This window comes from Doryrhamphus excisus, chromosome 17 (assembly GCF_030265055.1).
Source record: "Doryrhamphus excisus isolate RoL2022-K1 chromosome 17, RoL_Dexc_1.0, whole genome shotgun sequence".
NCBI classification, from domain to species: Eukaryota; Metazoa; Chordata; class Actinopteri; order Syngnathiformes; family Syngnathidae; genus Doryrhamphus; species Doryrhamphus excisus.
Window position 1 is genome coordinate 12,491,451 of NC_080482.1, and position 17,675 is coordinate 12,509,125.

Consider the following 17,675-nt stretch of genomic DNA (forward strand, 5'->3'; position numbering starts at 1 on the left):
GTGAGGCTGGTGGCACAAAAGTTTGTGTGGCGGGGCCTGAAGAAAGACGTGCTCGCTTGGGCCAGTTCGTGCATTCCATGTCAACGCGCTAAGATTCACCGCCACACAAAGGCACCACTGGAGCATTTCGCCGTCCCGGAGAGAAGGTTCGACCATGTTAATGTCGACCTTGTGGGCCCTCTCCCCCTTTCCCACGGCTTTACACACCTGCTCACCATGGTAGACAGGACTACCCGCTGGCCAGAAGCAACCCCGCTTACTTCCACTACGACCGCAGAAGTGGCCCGCGCTTTCATCAGCACGTGGGTGGCGCGCTTCGGAACTCCATCGGACCTCTCGTCGGACCGGGGTGTGCAGTTCACCTCGGAGCTTTGGAGTGCTGTTGCTGAGAATTTGGGGGTCAAGCTACACCGCACCTCCGCCTACCACCCCCAAGCGAACGGCCTCGTCGAGAGGTTCCACCGCTCAATGAAAACGGCGCTGCGGGCTAGCCTGACAAATGGCGACTGGGTGGACAGGCTACCGTGGGTCATGCTTGGTCTGCGATCCGCCCCCAAGGAAGACCTGCAGGCATCGTCGGCCGAGCTGGTTTACGGGCAGGTCTTGCGCGTCCCCGGGGACTTCCTTCCAGACGCCACCGCGCCGTGGTCCGCCGCCCTTCAGAGGTCCACCCTGCGGGAGGCGGTGGCCACCTTTAAACCCACCCCTGCATCACACCACGGCACGGTGGACCCACATGTTCCCACTGCCCTGGGCACGGCACGTTTTGTGTTTGTCCGCCACGACGCTCACCGTGGGCCTTTACGCCCGCCCTATGACGGACCGTACAGGGTCCTGGAGCACGGAGACAAGCATTTTGTTTTGGACATGGGTGGCCGACGGGAGACTGTCTCGGTGGACCGGCTGAAGGTTGCGCTGGTGGACGACACCCAACCCCTGACACTGGCGGAGCCCCCTCGCCGGGGTAGGCCTCCGCTCCTCGACATGGCACCCCCTGCCAGGCCAGGTGTGCCGACCACCGCGCGGGCAAGCTTGTCCCCTTCACCACACCCTTCTCCCCTGCCGCAAGCAGTGCACACACGGCGGGGCCGTGCAGTTGTCCCCGCGCGCATGGATGATTTTGACTATGGGTGAATTCTGGGGGGGCTGGTGTAGTGGTAGGTTACCGGGACAGAACTCACCCCGGAACTAGCGATAGGGAAGGTGTTGCCACCCGGAGGCGTAAGCGTAGAGGACAAGTGTTTTCCGGCTCCTGTTGCGTTTGGTTTTGCTAAGGGTTTTGACGTAGCAAAGAGTGCAAGTTGATGTTGACGAGAAAAATAAAGTTTTCTCCCAAATTCAACACTCCGCCTCCGACTCCAGTTCTCTGGCGCTTCAAAAGCCTTTTTATTACGGAGATGATTTTTAAAAATTAAATAATTACTAAAAATAGAGATGGGCTTAAGATGAGACTGTGACAAGAAGGGATACGTTCCTATTAGAAGTTTGTCAACAAGTGCTGGCTGTGAAAGTTTTTTGGGGGACACGAATCAGTCGATGCGTGTCAAAGGGATAGATTCACTCAGTTGCTCGACCTAAGAAGTGACGTCACATTCTCGTTCTAGGTTGTGGTGCTCAACTTTGTGAGTGAAGAGATATTCTTGTTTCCTTTTAAAATATCCCATTAAGCTAACTAAAACTAATTAACTATAAATAATAAAAACATGACTTTGCTATCAATACATAACAGCTAGCAAAGACGGCTGTGTGCTGTTTTAAAGATAGTAATGTTTAGCACAACCTCTGCTGTTGTGTTAAACAAATTTTGTGTCTCTATGAATAAAAGTCAATGTTCATGTACATGTGTAGGGTAATTTTGGAGTTATTTTATAATTACATTAAATATGTATTTTACAGAATATGCATTTAATCACTTTAATCATTAATTTGTTTTGTTTCCGTGGCTGTTATTACGGTAATGCATCCATACCCTTTTCCTACGCAAACTGTCCACAAGGTGGCACTGTGGCTACAGCTTTATTAGCATCTTGATAAACTTGACGTAATAAAATAGCATTTTAAAGACCCCAAGTGCTACAGACTCGGTAAAATGATCAGCGATTTAGTTTAGTTAGATTTAGTTAAAATAATCACATTATGATAAACAAAAAATGTCTCTAGAGCACCACTCCAGAGTGTACCCCGCCTCTCGCCCAAAGACAGCTGGAATAGGCTCCAGCATATTATAGGATAAGGGGTATAGAAAATGGATGGAATGATGCTGTCTAAAGTACTGCATAGAGTTTAAAACAGGCTTTAAATAGCCCTTTTTGAAGAGGAATGTGGTGGAATGGTACAAGACAATGGTGCAGACAGTGCCAAGGGCCACGGGACACCCAGCCAACAAAGACGTCCAGTGCACCAAAACAAAATGAGGGGGTTGCATCAGGAAGGGCATCCAATGTGAATACAAAGCCAAATAAAACATGTAATGGACTCTGTGGAAGAAAGAAAATAAATCTGTGATATCAACAAAGTTGCAGTATGTGCATGTGATTTTCGGGGAAAAGCCATTTTTATTCAAATTCATATACAAAAGTTAGATCCCGTGTCAGGTTGTTAAAAAATATTCATATTTACATCATATCATACAACTGGAGACTTTCTGAAGTGAAAAAAACACACAAAACAATGATGAACGTTCTTTCAAATAGGTGCATAGCTTGGAGTCAAAAAAAAAAAAAAACAATCTTGAGAACCGGAACAATAAAATAAAGGTACGAACGTAATGATTTCAATGTCAATCACATGCTTCTGCAGGTGCTGGACATTGAACACGTCCCTGCCCTCACCACTAGAGGAGCACAGCAACGTGTGCCGTGGCAAGAAGGTTGTGTGAAAAGCATGGAGGAGACACCAGGAGATGATGTTGACGTTCATGTGTTGTTTGAGTCTGAGCAGTTCATCTCCTTGGCAAATACTCAAGCTAAGAATAATTCAATTGTTCTGTCTTGCTAACGTGGCGCCTGTGTGGTCGGCGGAGGAACCAAACCAACAAGTCACCGCACGTTGGCTTTTAAGTACATTCTTAAGGCAGCAGCGTAGAAACCTTCTGGTAGGTTCCAGCAAAGTGAGGCTTCACATTTGTGTTTCTTTTATTATTTGTGGAATAAAAAAATGACGCCATGATGAGGAGGTGTTGCTCGCCAATTCGAAAAATTGTCTTTTCTTACTGGACCAACACACCTGGGTGGCAGTGTGGCACCCCCTAGTGGTGTTGATGATGGCCGCTGGTGTGCATGTAAGCCAGCGCCTCGTCGTACGTCAGTGCCAGCTGGGGGCGGTCGTACATCTCGCTCAGCGTCTTGAATTTGGGCCCCCAGCGTGACAGCCTCTCATACGGCGTCCCTCCTCCGACGTCGTCCTCGCCGGGATGGTGCGACTCCAGCGAGCCCAGTGAGCTGAGGCTTCCTGCCGGCGTGCCTGAGCCCTCTACGCACCACACGTGGAAAACGTCCGGCGGGAGGGCGTCGCTGTCGTTGTCCGCCTCCCAGAGGATGCGCGCCACGTAGCTCTTAAAGTCCACGTGGGTGTGCGGCGTAGACTCGCTAGACTCCGCCTCCTTGCTGCCGTGCTGCTGCTGCGTGTGGTAGTGATGATGATGATGATGGTGATGCGGGATACTGAGGTAGGGGGCGCCGGAGCTGCAGGAGGAGCTGGACGGGTGCACCTCCTCCTGCGAGCCCGGCGAAGACTTGATGAGTGGCGCCGTGGTGCATGACGACGACTGTGACAGGCTGGAACACAGCGGACGCTTCAGCTCCGTGATGTCGTAGACATTCTGGAAGGAAAGGTCAAAGGTCAAAGCGGACATCATGTGATCGATGGGTGCACGTGATCAGCGCACATGGGCGTCACCTGGTCTTGCTCGCCACCTCCCTCCTCGTTGTAGTTGAGGATGTTCTCTCGGATGTCCTCCCAGCTCTCGTGTTCAGCTGGGATGTGGTAAACGCCTCGCTTCCGGAACTGGTTATGGCTGCCTTTCTGGTTCCACACCGTCACTGCCACCAGCACGGCTGCACGCACACACACACACACACACAAAGGACAAACAAGCATGGCTGTGTTAATCGCCGCTGGGACACGTTTGATTTCCTTCCTGAAGCGGCGGCTCATTAAAGACGCTCCGTGGAGCCATTTTGCAGCGGCTGACTCAGCACTTTGACACACATTACTTCCCTGAACACAAACAACGGACACAAAGTGCTGCTCTGTCAATAAAACAACAACGACTGGACAGTAAAAACATGAAATATTCATACGGATGCTTAAGGAGAGTTACGTCATTCAGGTGAGAAGCAATGATGGGAAATGAAGTCGTGTCATTTATCAGATCTTACATGGACGTGACAACACACACACACACACACACACACACACACACACAGCAGTGTAATCGGTCGGCCATGTTGTGCTCTGTGATGTTTGTCAATGCAAGATTGGAGCTAATGGACATCGTATTGATCCGTGACGCGGGACAAAAGGTCTTTTGAGGTGATCGCTGATGTAATTGTGTGTGTGTGTGTTCGATTAAATAATTGCATGAAGGCCACAAGGCATCTGTTGGATTATTGGAATTTCCAGAAGACGACAGCGCTTACTAAGCATCCAATCAGCTTACTCCGATGTCATCGCCATACTGCTCACTGTCACTAGGGGGCGTATGTGCATGAGTGCATGAGTGGCGCTGATGGACTCACCAAAGAAGACCAGCAGACACATGCTGATGGCCAGGATGGAGCTGGGGCTGAGGGTGGCCAAACGGTGACCTCTGACCTGGCCCAGCTCGCAGCGCCGACCCCTGAACCCCTCCAGACAGCGGCACCGGTAGCTGTCCGGCGAGAATGCCTGGCAGACGCCGCCGTTACGACAAGAGGCCGGACCGCAGGGCGACGGCACGCAGCGCTGCTCGCCCGACTCGTCCGTCAACGTCACCTGACCGCCGGGGCACCTGCGGGACGAGATGATGAGTGAGCAGCGCACTTGAAGAGTGTAGGGGCGTGTCTCTTATGATGAAATGTACATTGTGGCGTTAGAGTGACATCATTGTGTGTGTTGACCTGCACTGGTGTTTCCTCCACAGGTCGACGCATCGCAGAGGGCTTCGGCAGGGCTGCGCTCGGCAGGCGTTGCTGAGGCAGCCCTGAGTGACGCCCCGCCTCTCCAGCACGGTTACAAGGTCACCGTTTTGGCCATCCAGAGGGAGCGCCCGCCCGTTAAAGCGGATGTCCCGCATGCAACCTGGGGGTGGCGATGTTGGGTTTCAACCTGGCTCTTCCATCATGAGGGGCTTCAGTGTGATGGACATGGCTACTCACCCTGAAAGTCCGTGTCGTCTGCATCGTTGGGTCCGTTGCCCACCGTGATGCTGGCCGGGTCCACCACCAGCTCTCTGTGACTCCCCAGGCCCACCTGGACCTCCCTCGAGCCCCCGCCTTTCTCCAGCCGCAGGGAGAAGAGGTTGTCATGTCGTTGAAGGCTGACAAGGACCCACTGACCGATGTCCACACGCTGACTTGGGAGTCTCGCCGTGTGGGCGCCGTCGCCGAGATTGACCCGAGCTGCTAGGTGGCCGTCTGCGATCTGGAGGATGACAGCATCAGTTTCACTTTCCGTATTTGAACACACTTCTTATGTTCATATTTGTGTGTTTGTGTGTGTGTGTGGGGGGTGGGGGGTCACCTCCAGCACAATGTACTCGCTGGCCTCCCGGGACATCACGGAGAGCAAGGTACCCGAGGTGGAGCGGGTACGCAGGAGCAGCTGGATGTTGGTGCGGCGGTTGTTGCTGCCTCCTCGAAGGTGGAACCTCAGCACACTGTTTGAGTCCAAAGAGAACTCTGGAACCACTGAACGGACATGTGGCTTTAGTCAGGAGGCGGACAGCGTTATGGACTCGAAGTTCAAGACCATACACGCGCACACAAACCTGTGTCACACTTGTGTCCGCTGTATCCGGGGTGACATTCACAACTGAAGGCCCCCCAGTCGGCCAGGCAGGATGCGTGGACGCCGCAGGATGGGCCCGCTGCCGTCACACACACGCCGTCTGTCATCTTGCACCCCGGGGTGCTGTTCACGCTCTCGCCGGGTGACGCCAGGTCGTACACCTGAGAGTGAGGACACACAGATAATGATAATGGTTTAATATGAATTGAACATGCATCAGGTTACAATGGAATACATCACATTAATCAATTCATATGTCTAAAACGTATACACATACGTGTATATATGTGTGTATACACATACGTGTATATATGTGTGGACGTGTATATATGTGTGTATATGTATACGTATATGTGTCTATACACATACATGTATATATATGTGTGCATACACATACGTGTATATATGCGTATACGTGTATATATGTGTGTATACACATATGTGTATATATATGTGTGTATACACATACGTGTATATATGTGTATACGTGTATATATGTGTATACGTGTATATATATGTGTGTATACACATATGTGTATATATGTGTATACATGTATATACGTGTGTATACACATACATGTATATATGTGTGTATACACATACGTGTATATATGTGTGTATACACATACGTGTATATATGTGTGTATACACATACGTGTATATATGTGTGTATACACATACATGTATATACAGCAACAAAGCTCATCATCTTGTGTCAAATGGCGTCTTACTAACCTGACTGTCCACCACCAGGTTGCGGATGCAGCCGGAGAAATTTTGATAATGTCGCAGAGGAGAACCCTCCTTCATGCCGCCCAGCTGAAGAGGCTGATAGACGTTTAGATACCTTAGGAGGAGATAGAAGAAGAAGCTAAAGTGTTGCAATATCACATTGTTCCTTTTGAGGCAGCAGTGAGCCAACAGCGCTAAGTCAACCGCGTGTGACCTTATATCGCGTTGACAGCATTATGTTCCTATACCTCTCGTTCCCGGGGGTCTGTCCTGCAACTCTGCAGCTAGACTCGTCTGGTTCTGGAACATCTCCGCTGATGCCCTCCGGCTCGGTCACCGGCGCCCCCAAACACTGATCCAGGACCAGCTGCACAGCCTGGACACACACATTTGTGACTTATCCCATAAGGCATAAGTGCTCAGAGCTGCTTCAGCTTTTAGAAGGTGGTTTGCTGATGTTCTACCCTCCAATTCAAAGCATTCATTCATTTTCTACCGCTTTTTCCTCACGAGGGTCGCGGAGGGTGCTGGAGCCTATCCCAGCTGTCTTCGGGCATAAGGCGGGGTACACCCTGGACTGGTCGCCAGCCAATCACAGGGCACATATAGACAAACAACCATTCACACTCACATTCATACCTATGGACAATTTGGAGTCGCCAATTAACCTAGCATGTTTTTGGAATGTGGGAGGAAACCGGAGTACCCGGAGAAAACCCACGCATGCACGGGGAGAACATGCAAACTCCACACAGAGATGCCCGAGGGTGGAATTGAACCCTGGTCTCCTAGCTGTGAGGTCTGTGCGCTAACCCCTAGACCACCGCAATTCAAAGCAGAAACATCTAAAATAGTCAACATCGCATCATTCATTCATATTCTACCGCTTATCCTCACGGGAGTCGCAGGCGTTGCTGGAGCCTATCCCAGCTGTCTTCAGGCGAGAGGCGGGGTACACCCTGGACTGGTGGCCAGCCAATCACAGGGCACATATAGACAAACAACCATTCACACTCACATTCATACCTATGGACAATTTGGAGTCACCAATTAACCTAGCATGTTTTTGGAATGTGGGAGGAAACCGGAGTACCCGGAGAAAACCCACGCATGCACGGGGAGAACATGCAAACTCCACACAGAGATGGCCGAGGGTGGAATTGAACCCTGGTCTCCTAGCTGTGAGGTCTGCGTGCTAACCACTCGACCGCCGTGCAGCCTAACATTGCATCATTTGTGTCTTAATTAAATAAAAAATATATCCCAAAAGTGCCTCATTGGTAAAATAAGACCAATAAAGAAGTGAATTCACCTGACCTTGCCATCGCTGATGACATCAAGGCGATGCCAGCGGCGGTCGGCGACGTTGGACATAGGTGGCAGCTGCAGGGTCAATGTTCCAGAGCCATGGTTCACGTTCAGAACTGGAATGCCGTTCTTCAACTCTGGATGGAAAGATGCAGTTTGTTGCTTTCATTGGCCACTAGGGGACAATCATAAGTGTAACACTGATGGAGGAGCATGAGGCTGTCATATGGACGGAAGAGTTAGGAGACGTTCCAGATCAAGGAAGTGTGCTGTGTCTCCATACTTTTGTCCGTGGAGAAAAGAACTTCTTGGTAGAACTTTGCATGTACAGTACTTTGTGTGCTAATGGCTGTGCTAACAGTCCTTTTCGCTGCGGTAGCTGATAAATCCCAGGAAAAAGTGCATTAATGGTCAATTCTTGGGTGCAAACGTGCTTCCTTCAACATCCTCTCATCCGCCGTGCGTGTCGGATGCGGCGTTGTGTGCGTGGCCTCTGCCAATGCCATCGAACACATTAATGACAAAAGCTGGGTCGTGATCAATGATGCAGCCATCTTTGATTTTCCCCTCACTGGAACAACGCTACAGCAGTCGGCAGGCTCGATAATGATGTAACTTTAATGCCATGAGATTATGCAAGACGTGTCTGAAAGGCCACAGGCGGGCTAATCCTATAACGCCACATTAGGACCACCGGGAGCTGACATTAACGTCCCGTGATGCTCTTTGTCTGCTGACAGGCTGCATTGATTCGCTCGGATTGTCGGAGGGAACAAGAGGATCAGCATGTTGGTTCCTGGCATTTCAAACACAAATCAAAACTTTTAAGTAACTTCACCATGGAACGACGAGCCGTGTTTCCCAGGACTGTAATCTATGTGTGGCAATTGTGGGTTGGACACAGCGGACACAACTGCTTTCATGTCTCAGTCACCAAAAGTCTCTTCATTGGATTTGAGTTTTTTTTGTTGAAAAAAAGTATTAAGCGGCGTCTGTTTACTCGCTAAGTATTTCGATAATGTAGCTAAGTTGGCAAAACTTATACTGTGCCTCCTGCTATGTCTTCTTATTCTTTCTCTCTTTTACAAACCATGAAACAGGAAGTCAGGCGTTTCCAGACTCACCAATGGCAATGAAGTCGTCTGGCTCTCCGGGCTGAGCAAGGCCGAGTGGACCGTCGTAGAGAAGCAGCCCGTCAGGGGACTCTGTGAGGAACTCCAGCGATATATGGCTCTGGAAGCACGACATGATGGGAGGGAACCATGCGTAGCCCCGCCCACCAAAGCTGCGTTTGGTCTGCTGGCACTCGGGCCCGTCGAACATTGGAGGACACTTACAGCTGTCAGGTGGATATCAGCTTTAAGTGTTTATGCACGGGATCACTATTTAGCTAGCAAAACTAGCAGTTCCATCTACCTGTATCCCAGTGGCCCGTCCTGGCACGTGCCCCCGTTGAGGCAGGGGTTGGTCGAGTAGGCGGAGCAAGCTAGGTGGGTCGCCTCTCGACCCCGACAGCCACAACGCGCTGTCGCTCTGGCCGAGAGGGAAACCAGAGAGACGTTACCCGAGCTGAGAGGCTTTGGGTTCTGACCGAACGACACTTCAGTGGTGCAGCCGCCGGCGTGACTGCAGTCCGTGTGGGGACAGTTGTCAACGCCCACCTGGGAAATGGACACACCCAACACGGCTTCCAGCTGGAGGGGGAGAGAGATAAACATTCATGTTGCGTTAAAGCCAAACACTTGAATTAATCCTTTGACCATGAGCTCATCCTAAGAGACGTGCTTACTTCATTCTGGCAATACGCTGCCCCCTGTTGGCTTGGAGTTTGAAAAAAAAATGACCAACTGGCACGTTGGATTCATCATTAAAGTCTATTAAAAGCTAACATTTAAGAAGTGTTCTGTTTACTGCATTTATTTTGTACAGCATATTTGTGTATATGTACTATGTATGTACTATATCTATGCATACTGTATGCATATGAGGTTGCATGTCAGTGTAACTCTCACTTCTGTACATTGAGTTGGGGTCAAGCAAGCAGCTGCTTTCAGGCCTTTGAAGGCTTTTAAAGTATTCATGTCCATGTACTGCATATGTGGTTGTCACAAGAACATGCACTTACTGGCCTCACTTACACTTGACTTTGTGTGTGCAAGGGTTAAATGCTTTACATTATTGTGCTAAGTGCTACTAAAGTACATCTTTAAACCTTTGTGTTCATGTCTTCTACTTAAATCATGTGACTTTTAGCATGATATCTCCAGTATGTAAAAGCGCTTCTGTCGTTCTTATGAACGTTGTTCTCACCTTGGCTTTATTGGCGGCCACGTAGCCGTGCAGCCTCTCGGTCTTGTAGTACGGTGAGCCGTGAGCTGCGAGCCACACATCAAGCTCCTTTTCCTGCTCTCGGCTGGCGTCGCCCACGGAGAAGACGTACACGTTCTCCGGTGCCGTGTCCAGGAGTTGTGCCAGCGTCCGACTCAAACGGGAAAAGAGACTCTCTTCTCCTCCTGCAGAGGTGAAGAAGTCCTCCAGCGTCACGTCTGCCAGAGGAGAGAGATAAGACACATTCCTTACCCATCATGCTTGGCTGTCAGCTGCTGGTGATGAAGACCGAGTCAGCCGACTGACATCAAGTCAAGGCCCCTTGGGCACTTCGGGATGTGTCAATGCCTCTTCATGTTACCATGGCAACAACGGAGAGAGAACTTCTCTGGTTGTGCTGTCATCGACTTACTGCGAAGACGGATGGAGGCGGCGTTGTCCAAAGCGTCCTGCGGCAGCTCCACGATGTCCACCTGTGCCGTGGACGTGACATCCGGCCAGGTGGGGTCCGACACACGCACCTGGAGGTGGAATGAGCCGGGCGGTGCCCCCTCCCTGATGCTGAGCTGACCCGAGCTCTGATTGAGACCGAACAATCTGCGAAGGAATAATGAGCACATGTAAATGTTTGATTAACTGCAGCTCAGCTGAGCATCAAGGTAAAGCAAAGACAATGTTAGAGGATTTAAAACTACAGTATATTAATATTAACTGCAATTTCTCTAGGGTTGCGGGTATGCTGGAGCCTATCCCAGCTGATAGTCGAACCATACAGTAGATGCATCAAGGCTGGATGGATTCTATCCCCCCACAGAGGCCAGGCCACTTGTTGCTAGCCAGAATTCATAGGGCTTCACCAAAGGCCAATAAGTCACAAAATGGAACATTGTTTTTCGTTATGTCTCGGGTTTCATACAGCCAAACATTCATTCATTTTTTTACCGCTTATCCTCACAAGGGTTGCTGGAGTCTATCCCAGCTGTCGTTGGGCGAGAGGCGGCGTACACCCTGGACTGGTGGCCAGCCAATCACAGGGCACATATAGACAAACAACCATTCACACTCACATTCATACCTATGGACAATATGGAGTCGCCAATTAACCTAGCATGTTTTTGGAATGTGGGAAGAAACCGGAGTACCCGGAGAAAACCCACACGAGGAGAACATGCAAACTCCACACAGAGACGACCGAGGGTGGAATTGAACTCGGGTCTCCTAGCTGTGAGACCTGCACGCTAACCACTCGACCGCCGTGCAGCCCGACGGCCAAACAGTGCGACTCAAAAAATAGTCTAGTGTCCAGACTAAGCATCTACGCATTGGTGACTCAGTCTTTGTGAAGAATGGATAGCAGTTCCTTTAGTGTTCCCAGCCAGGGAATCCTTGAATCGTTTTTATGATGTGTGTGTGGGTGGTTTATGTGTTCATAGAATGCACACGGAACGATGAGCAACTTGTAACAGTCTCCTAATTCCTTCCTCCTTTCAAGCACCGTGCACTGCGCTGTTGAGGCATTCAAGTGCATATGAAACTATAATTATTCTCCATAAAATGTGTTTTGTGTTCATTTTTCTGGCTATCTGGTACGGTGTATTGCATTTACATGATTTCTTAGGAAACAAATGGATTCAGTCTGGTTTTTGTCGAACATTTTGGAACAAATGACAAAAACTAACACCGTCATCCCCTACCATGTTCGCACTTCAACTTTTAAGGCTTCACTAAAACTTTTTTCCCAAATATATTCATAAAAAAATAGTACAACTATTTCTTGCTGTTTTATGATGGAAGCCTATTGTTATTGATCATTTAAGCAATGTTTTTGGCTTCAATTAAGTATTTCCAAGCATAAAAATACAGAAATAAACTAAACACATATGTATATAAGACATTCAGAAGACACACTCTACTCACCCACTCAAAGGCCTGGGTACAAGATCATAACCACCAAACAAGTTGCAGTATTTTCACAGGTTAGTGTGTGTGTGTGTTTAAAAATGGCTTGTGTGTTTTTGGGTAATACGAGTGTAAGGTAACTATGGGGTGTTATTTCATGTAGTAAAGAGGTTTTCTATGATATGATTATGAATATATTCCATCCTCTTTCGTGGAAATTCACAAATCACGGTTGGGTCTGGAACTGATTATCAGCGATAAACGAGGGACAACTTTATATCTCCACCCTTGTTGAAGATGGTATGATCCTCTTCTGTACATTATAAACTAAACTTAGCTGGCTTCTGTCCAAAGCTAACAAACACATAATGAATGAGTTTATTTTAGCGACACAAATGTTTTTCTTCACAGTGCCTTGTCATCATCTCAGCTGCTAGGAAACCAGCAAGGACTTGGACGAGTTATGGCACTTTGCCCAGAAGTACTGTAGCTTTATGAAATATTAATTTGTCTGGGGTTTTTTTCCCTAAAATATACGATTATTGTGACAGTTATGGTGAGGCGAGTCAGCAGAGTGATGACGTTTGTGTCTGTGATGCTCATACATGTGTTCATGTACAGCATCTTATTAAAGGACTTTCCAGAGGGGATCTTTCACATGAAGATCAGAGCAGATGTGGTCCAACGCGGGTCCACAGAGGTGGGGGGGCGGGGGTTATATGATCTTGATGTGGAAAGCTTGGTGCTCACGCTCGGCTGCACTGGAGAGTCAACGTGGCCCGGATACAAACTTGGACGCGTGCCATCAGGCTCATGTAGCGTTAAACATCCGCACGCCGCCGCGCCCTTCAGAGCGCGCAGCAGATGGACTCATTAGCTGCGACTGAAACGTGGCCAAAATGTGTCCACGGTCGAACCACTGCTGCTACGCCTTCTCTGCATTTACACCTTTAAAGACTTACACATGCGGCGAAGTACGTTACCGATAGTCCAGTTGGAGGTTTAACTCCTGATGTGTCTTGTGTGTATAGGCGGGATCAGCTTCTGTATGTAAACAGTGACCTCACAGCGTGGTCCCATTTAAGTGACCATTCTTGAACTGTTTTATCCAGCTCAGCCCCTTTAGGTACCTTACCATTGTGTTTGGTACCCCATTAAAATGTGCCCCCAAGCGGTCTTGCTTGGACCTCTAATTGTGGTACCCTTCACAGTGTTTCTACACGCAACAAAAATAAAAACTAGCGGTGCTCTGATCAGGGTTTTATGCCCACATTCAACATTAGAGAAGCTCAAATGAAGTTCACCTGTAAAGATTATACAGTACTACATTTTAGGTTCATCCTGAAATGTATCTAAAATTTCCCTAACTTCCGTCTTTGCGTTCAGTTCATGAAAGATGGCAGCACAAACAAGTGTTGAGCATATAGTGAATGTATGAATGTCTATATTGTCAACAAGTGGTTATGATCTGCAGGGTGGATTTGTTGTTATTGTCCTTATAGCAGGTGATTGTGGCACAATCAAGCGCTCCTTTCAGTGCGTACACTTGAGGCCTCACCTGATTAAACAAAAGGAGCGCACCCTAGCAAGCACTTCGCCGGGAATATTCAATACATCTGCTTATAAAGTATTCATAGCTCAGATCTGTTTTTCCTGCGCTCGCCATCGCATGTTGCCGCGTCACCATGCCGCCATCTCTTTGTCACGACGCACCGCTGTGCTGAATCTCTGTGCGTCTAACTCTGGTTTAAATCTGTCACTTCCTCTTTTAGTTTGCCTTTTTTCTCCTCATTCAAGTCATGCTGCGCTTCACTTGTGACGAGAAAAACCTTTCTGCTCGCAAGCGTTTCATCCTCAAAACGCCTCACGCAAACTTCATTCATATAGCAAAACCTCAACAAATATGTAAACTAGGGGTGTCTAAAGTGCGGCCCGGGGAGCTATTTTTTCTTAAATTAACATTCTTCAGTTTTTCTGGATGTGGAAAAAGCTTGAACACCCCGGCATTCATAGGACGGTACTTTAGGTTACCCCTGCACAATGAAATCTAATTGTGCATATTCTCACATTGTACCTGGATGGTTTGCCTTCAAATCGGTATGTTTTCTCACTCCAGTCATCCAGGTCCGGGGACTGGACTTTACCCAGGACTGTTGTCGGGAGCATACCTGGTTGGAAAGAAAGAGTCAAAAACAACAGCTTCACTTTGGAAACACAATTAAGGTTCAAAGAGTGAAGGGGCGCTAAATAAAGAGTCACGTGGTCATAATCTGACAGCCTGGCAGGAAGTTGGAGCTGCTCACTGTCTGTTCTGTAATGTCTATTCTGCCTTTTAAAAACATCCTGTTTCTGCGATCAATCTTATTGCTCGATCATTGTGCGTTTTAGTGAGTTAATGTACGTTCATGTGGAAAAGCCCATCCAGTATGAATATCTAAGAGAAAACCTTAGTAATGGCAGTAAGTTACTGGGCCTGACAGCTGGTCTGAAACAATAAATAAGTCATGTGGACTGCAGCGAGACAGCGGAAGCACTCGACTGTGACAAAGACGTCTTATGAGCACAGAGATGGTGGCAGTGAGGGGTTACCCGTCAGAGAGTGCCCTGCCCAGATTGACTGGATATTGACAGCCACCATCTTAATCAAGGAGGCAAAGCAGTGGAGAACATTAGAGTCGATGGGACGCACCTTCATAACTGTAAACGAGGAAGTGGGTGTGTCCTGGAGAGTGCGGGTGATCGTTCCTGTCACCAATCACCACTGTCAGTGTGCTGGTGGAGCTCATCGCAGGAGATCCGCTGTCAATCATGAGAATGGGGAGGCGGTACTCCTTCTGGCGCTCGCGGTCAAACATGCGGAGAGCCGTGATGGCCGCACTCCCGTTACGGAAGTCGGTCAGATTAAAGTTGGAGGCGTCTGAGGTGAGCATGAGAAGACGTATGGAGAAGGGACCGCCGTTGGAGGAGGTGTCACGGTCAGTGGCGTGGAGGAGAAGCGAGGTGTCGTTCATGTGTACCGTCTGTGGGGCCGCCGTGTTCTCCCACACGACAGGCCTGTATGGGGCTTCGAACTCCGGCCCATTGTCATTGATGTCCAGTACCGTTACCATGACAATGGCGGTACCGGTCAGAGCCGGGCTCCCGGCGTCGGTGGCGAGGACCATTATCCTGTGCTGCGATATTTTCTCCCTGTCCAAAGGATGAGCCACCACAACCCAACCTGACTGGTCCACCAGGAACTGACTGTAAGGGTCCGACTCTTTGGCAATACTATAAGAAAAGCGGCCATTTTGTCCCGAGTCCAAATCTGTTGCTGTAACCTGAGCAACAATCGTCCCCACTGGAACATCCTCGGACATGGCCGGGGACTCGTAGAACTGAGGGAAGAAGACGGGGGCGTGGTCATTGGCGTCTTGGACCTGGATGAGACAGTTGGCCAGGCTGAAGAAGTCAGCGTCCTCGGCCTTCAGAGTCAGGTTGAAAGTCCTCTCCTGCGGCTTCTCAAAGTCCACCTTTTTCTTCAGCTTGATTAGGCCACGACGGTTCACCTTGTCCGTCTCCACAAAGAACTTCCTGTCTTCATCACCCCCAACGATGCTGAAAGTCACTACGGCATTCTCATCCTGGTCCCCATCGGTGGCGGACACGACAAGAACCTCGCTGTTGACCTCCAGGTCCTCAGTGACCTGACAAACACAGTAGGTATGGTCATCACCATGACAACGTTTGTTTGAGACAAGTAGACTCACCTGAGTGGTGTAGACCCTCTGAGAGAAAATGGGCGGGTGGTCATTGACGTCTGAAACCAAGATGGTGGCAGTCCCCGTCCCCGCCAACCCTCCTCCATCCCTGGCCTCCACTACCACCAGGTAGCGCTCCTCCACCTCCCGGTCCAGGGAGCGCAGAACCGTGTAAATGGTCCCCGTGGTGGCATTGATGGAGAACAGGTTGAGGTTGATCTCGTTACGAACGTTCTTGATGATGCTGTAGGTCAGCATTGCATTGGTGCCCTCATTGGGGTCGTCCAGATCCATGGCTCTCATCTCCATGACCAAGGTGTCAGCGGGGGAATTCTCTGGCACTTGGCCGACAAAACAGCCGTCGACTTCCAGTGCCGGGCACGGGAAAAAGGGTGCGTTGTCGTTGACATCACGGACCTCTAACAGCACGTCTGCAAACCCTGTGTGTCCCGCGCCTCCCTCATCTGTGGCCAGGACGAGGAATCTCCAAGCGGGACGCTCTTCCCGATCCAGGCGGCGCTGAGCGAAAACCCTTCCTGTGCGCTCATCGATGGTGAACTCGCTGCCGGCACCTTGTCCGTGGAGAGAGTAGCGGAGGGCGGTCTGGTCAGCGTCTTGGTCCGGATCGGTGGCTGAAACCTGTCAGGATAGGAAACACACTATCACTCCAGTCCTCCATGACCTTCACTGACGCTCTTCAAGATACTCGTCATGACTTCTTATTTCTGCTGAGCTGTCCTCTCTGTTCATGTACACTTCTGTCTACATTGTTTCATGAAGTAACATGAGTTTGGGAAAGCGATTTATACTACGTTGATACTGTGACCAAACGTCTTAAGGGGTGCTCTTCCTCTTCTCTTATCACAGTGCTTTTCATTAAGTAGAAATGTTGAGCCCAGCAGATAATGCACATGGAAGCGAGCTGTGCCACCACCCCCCCCCCCCGCCACTCGTTTGCATGCTTTTATCTCCCAGAGTGGCGCCCCGACTGTCACTGTATCCCACCATGCAATTAAAAGTTAATGTTTGCCACAAAAGAAAGGAAAATGACATTTTGAGCCTTTCGTCTCCATCTTGGGGTTGTTTACACAAACCTTTGATGTGATCCCCCCCTCCCTCTTGTGTGTGTTGCCTAGTGATGTGATGCAGGTAAACAATGCAGACGATACAGGTGAAGTGAAAACTATTCATTTCAAATAGGATTTTCCCATCTGTTGGCTAGTATGGATGGAGGGGAGGGGCCGGCCACCGGAACTATGGAGTGTGTTAGCGAAGGAGTGGGCGCACATCAAATCAATTCCAGCAGGCGAGCGGGAAGCGGGCCGGGCGGCGGACTGGGTGACACATCGGATTACTTCCCTGCCCTCTGTGGCGCACTTCCATCTTTATAATCTGATTGAGCTCGGCGGCACATTCACATTAGTGCTCGTTACGGCGGGGAGGTGTGACCAAAGGTGGGTGAACGGTGCAGGAGAAGGAGGTCGACTGACTTTGTGAGGAAACTTTTATGAGGACTTCTGCTTGACAGGATGTTTGTCAAATGATGCCACACATGTGATGTGTTACCATGCCGACATTGGATCCTAACTCTGGTGCTGCAGGGTGCAGCTGATATTATTAGTCTTGCATACAAGCTGACACATATTGTTCACATAAACAACATCTTCCACGGCTGAGGTG

The 17,675-nt window shown here is 49.4% G+C and overlaps 1 protein-coding gene across 2 annotated transcripts in view; it reads right to left on the reverse strand.

Moving 5' to 3' along the window:
* Positions 1-2,428: 2,428 nt before the first annotated feature.
* Positions 2,429-17,675, reverse strand: part of si:dkey-22o22.2 (neural-cadherin) — an 85,100-nt gene continuing 69,853 nt past the window's right edge. Inside the window, exons 18-34 of one of the 2 annotated variants that reach the window (XM_058053294.1) lie at positions 16,005-16,634; positions 14,945-15,941; positions 14,330-14,423; positions 10,769-10,953; positions 10,339-10,574; positions 9,445-9,722; positions 9,153-9,367; positions 8,038-8,165; positions 6,969-7,096; positions 6,724-6,835; positions 5,969-6,149; positions 5,722-5,888; positions 5,358-5,622; positions 5,100-5,280; positions 4,740-4,990; positions 3,898-4,055; positions 2,429-3,820 (exon numbers count right to left, since the gene is read on the reverse strand). In XM_058053294.1, the coding sequence (XP_057909277.1) occupies positions 3,248-3,820; positions 3,898-4,055; positions 4,740-4,990; positions 5,100-5,280; positions 5,358-5,622; positions 5,722-5,888; positions 5,969-6,149; positions 6,724-6,835; positions 6,969-7,096; positions 8,038-8,165; positions 9,153-9,367; positions 9,445-9,722; positions 10,339-10,574; positions 10,769-10,953; positions 14,330-14,423; positions 14,945-15,941; positions 16,005-16,634 (4,779 nt within the window). In that variant the 3' untranslated portion in view covers positions 2,429-3,247. Of the gene's footprint in view, positions 3,821-3,897; positions 4,056-4,739; positions 4,991-5,099; positions 5,281-5,357; positions 5,623-5,721; positions 5,889-5,968; positions 6,150-6,723; positions 6,836-6,968; positions 7,097-8,037; positions 8,166-9,152; positions 9,368-9,444; positions 9,723-10,338; positions 10,575-10,768; positions 10,954-14,329; positions 14,424-14,944; positions 15,942-16,004; positions 16,635-17,675 lie in introns of those variants that run through there. The other variant, XM_058053296.1, reaches the window with a different exon arrangement.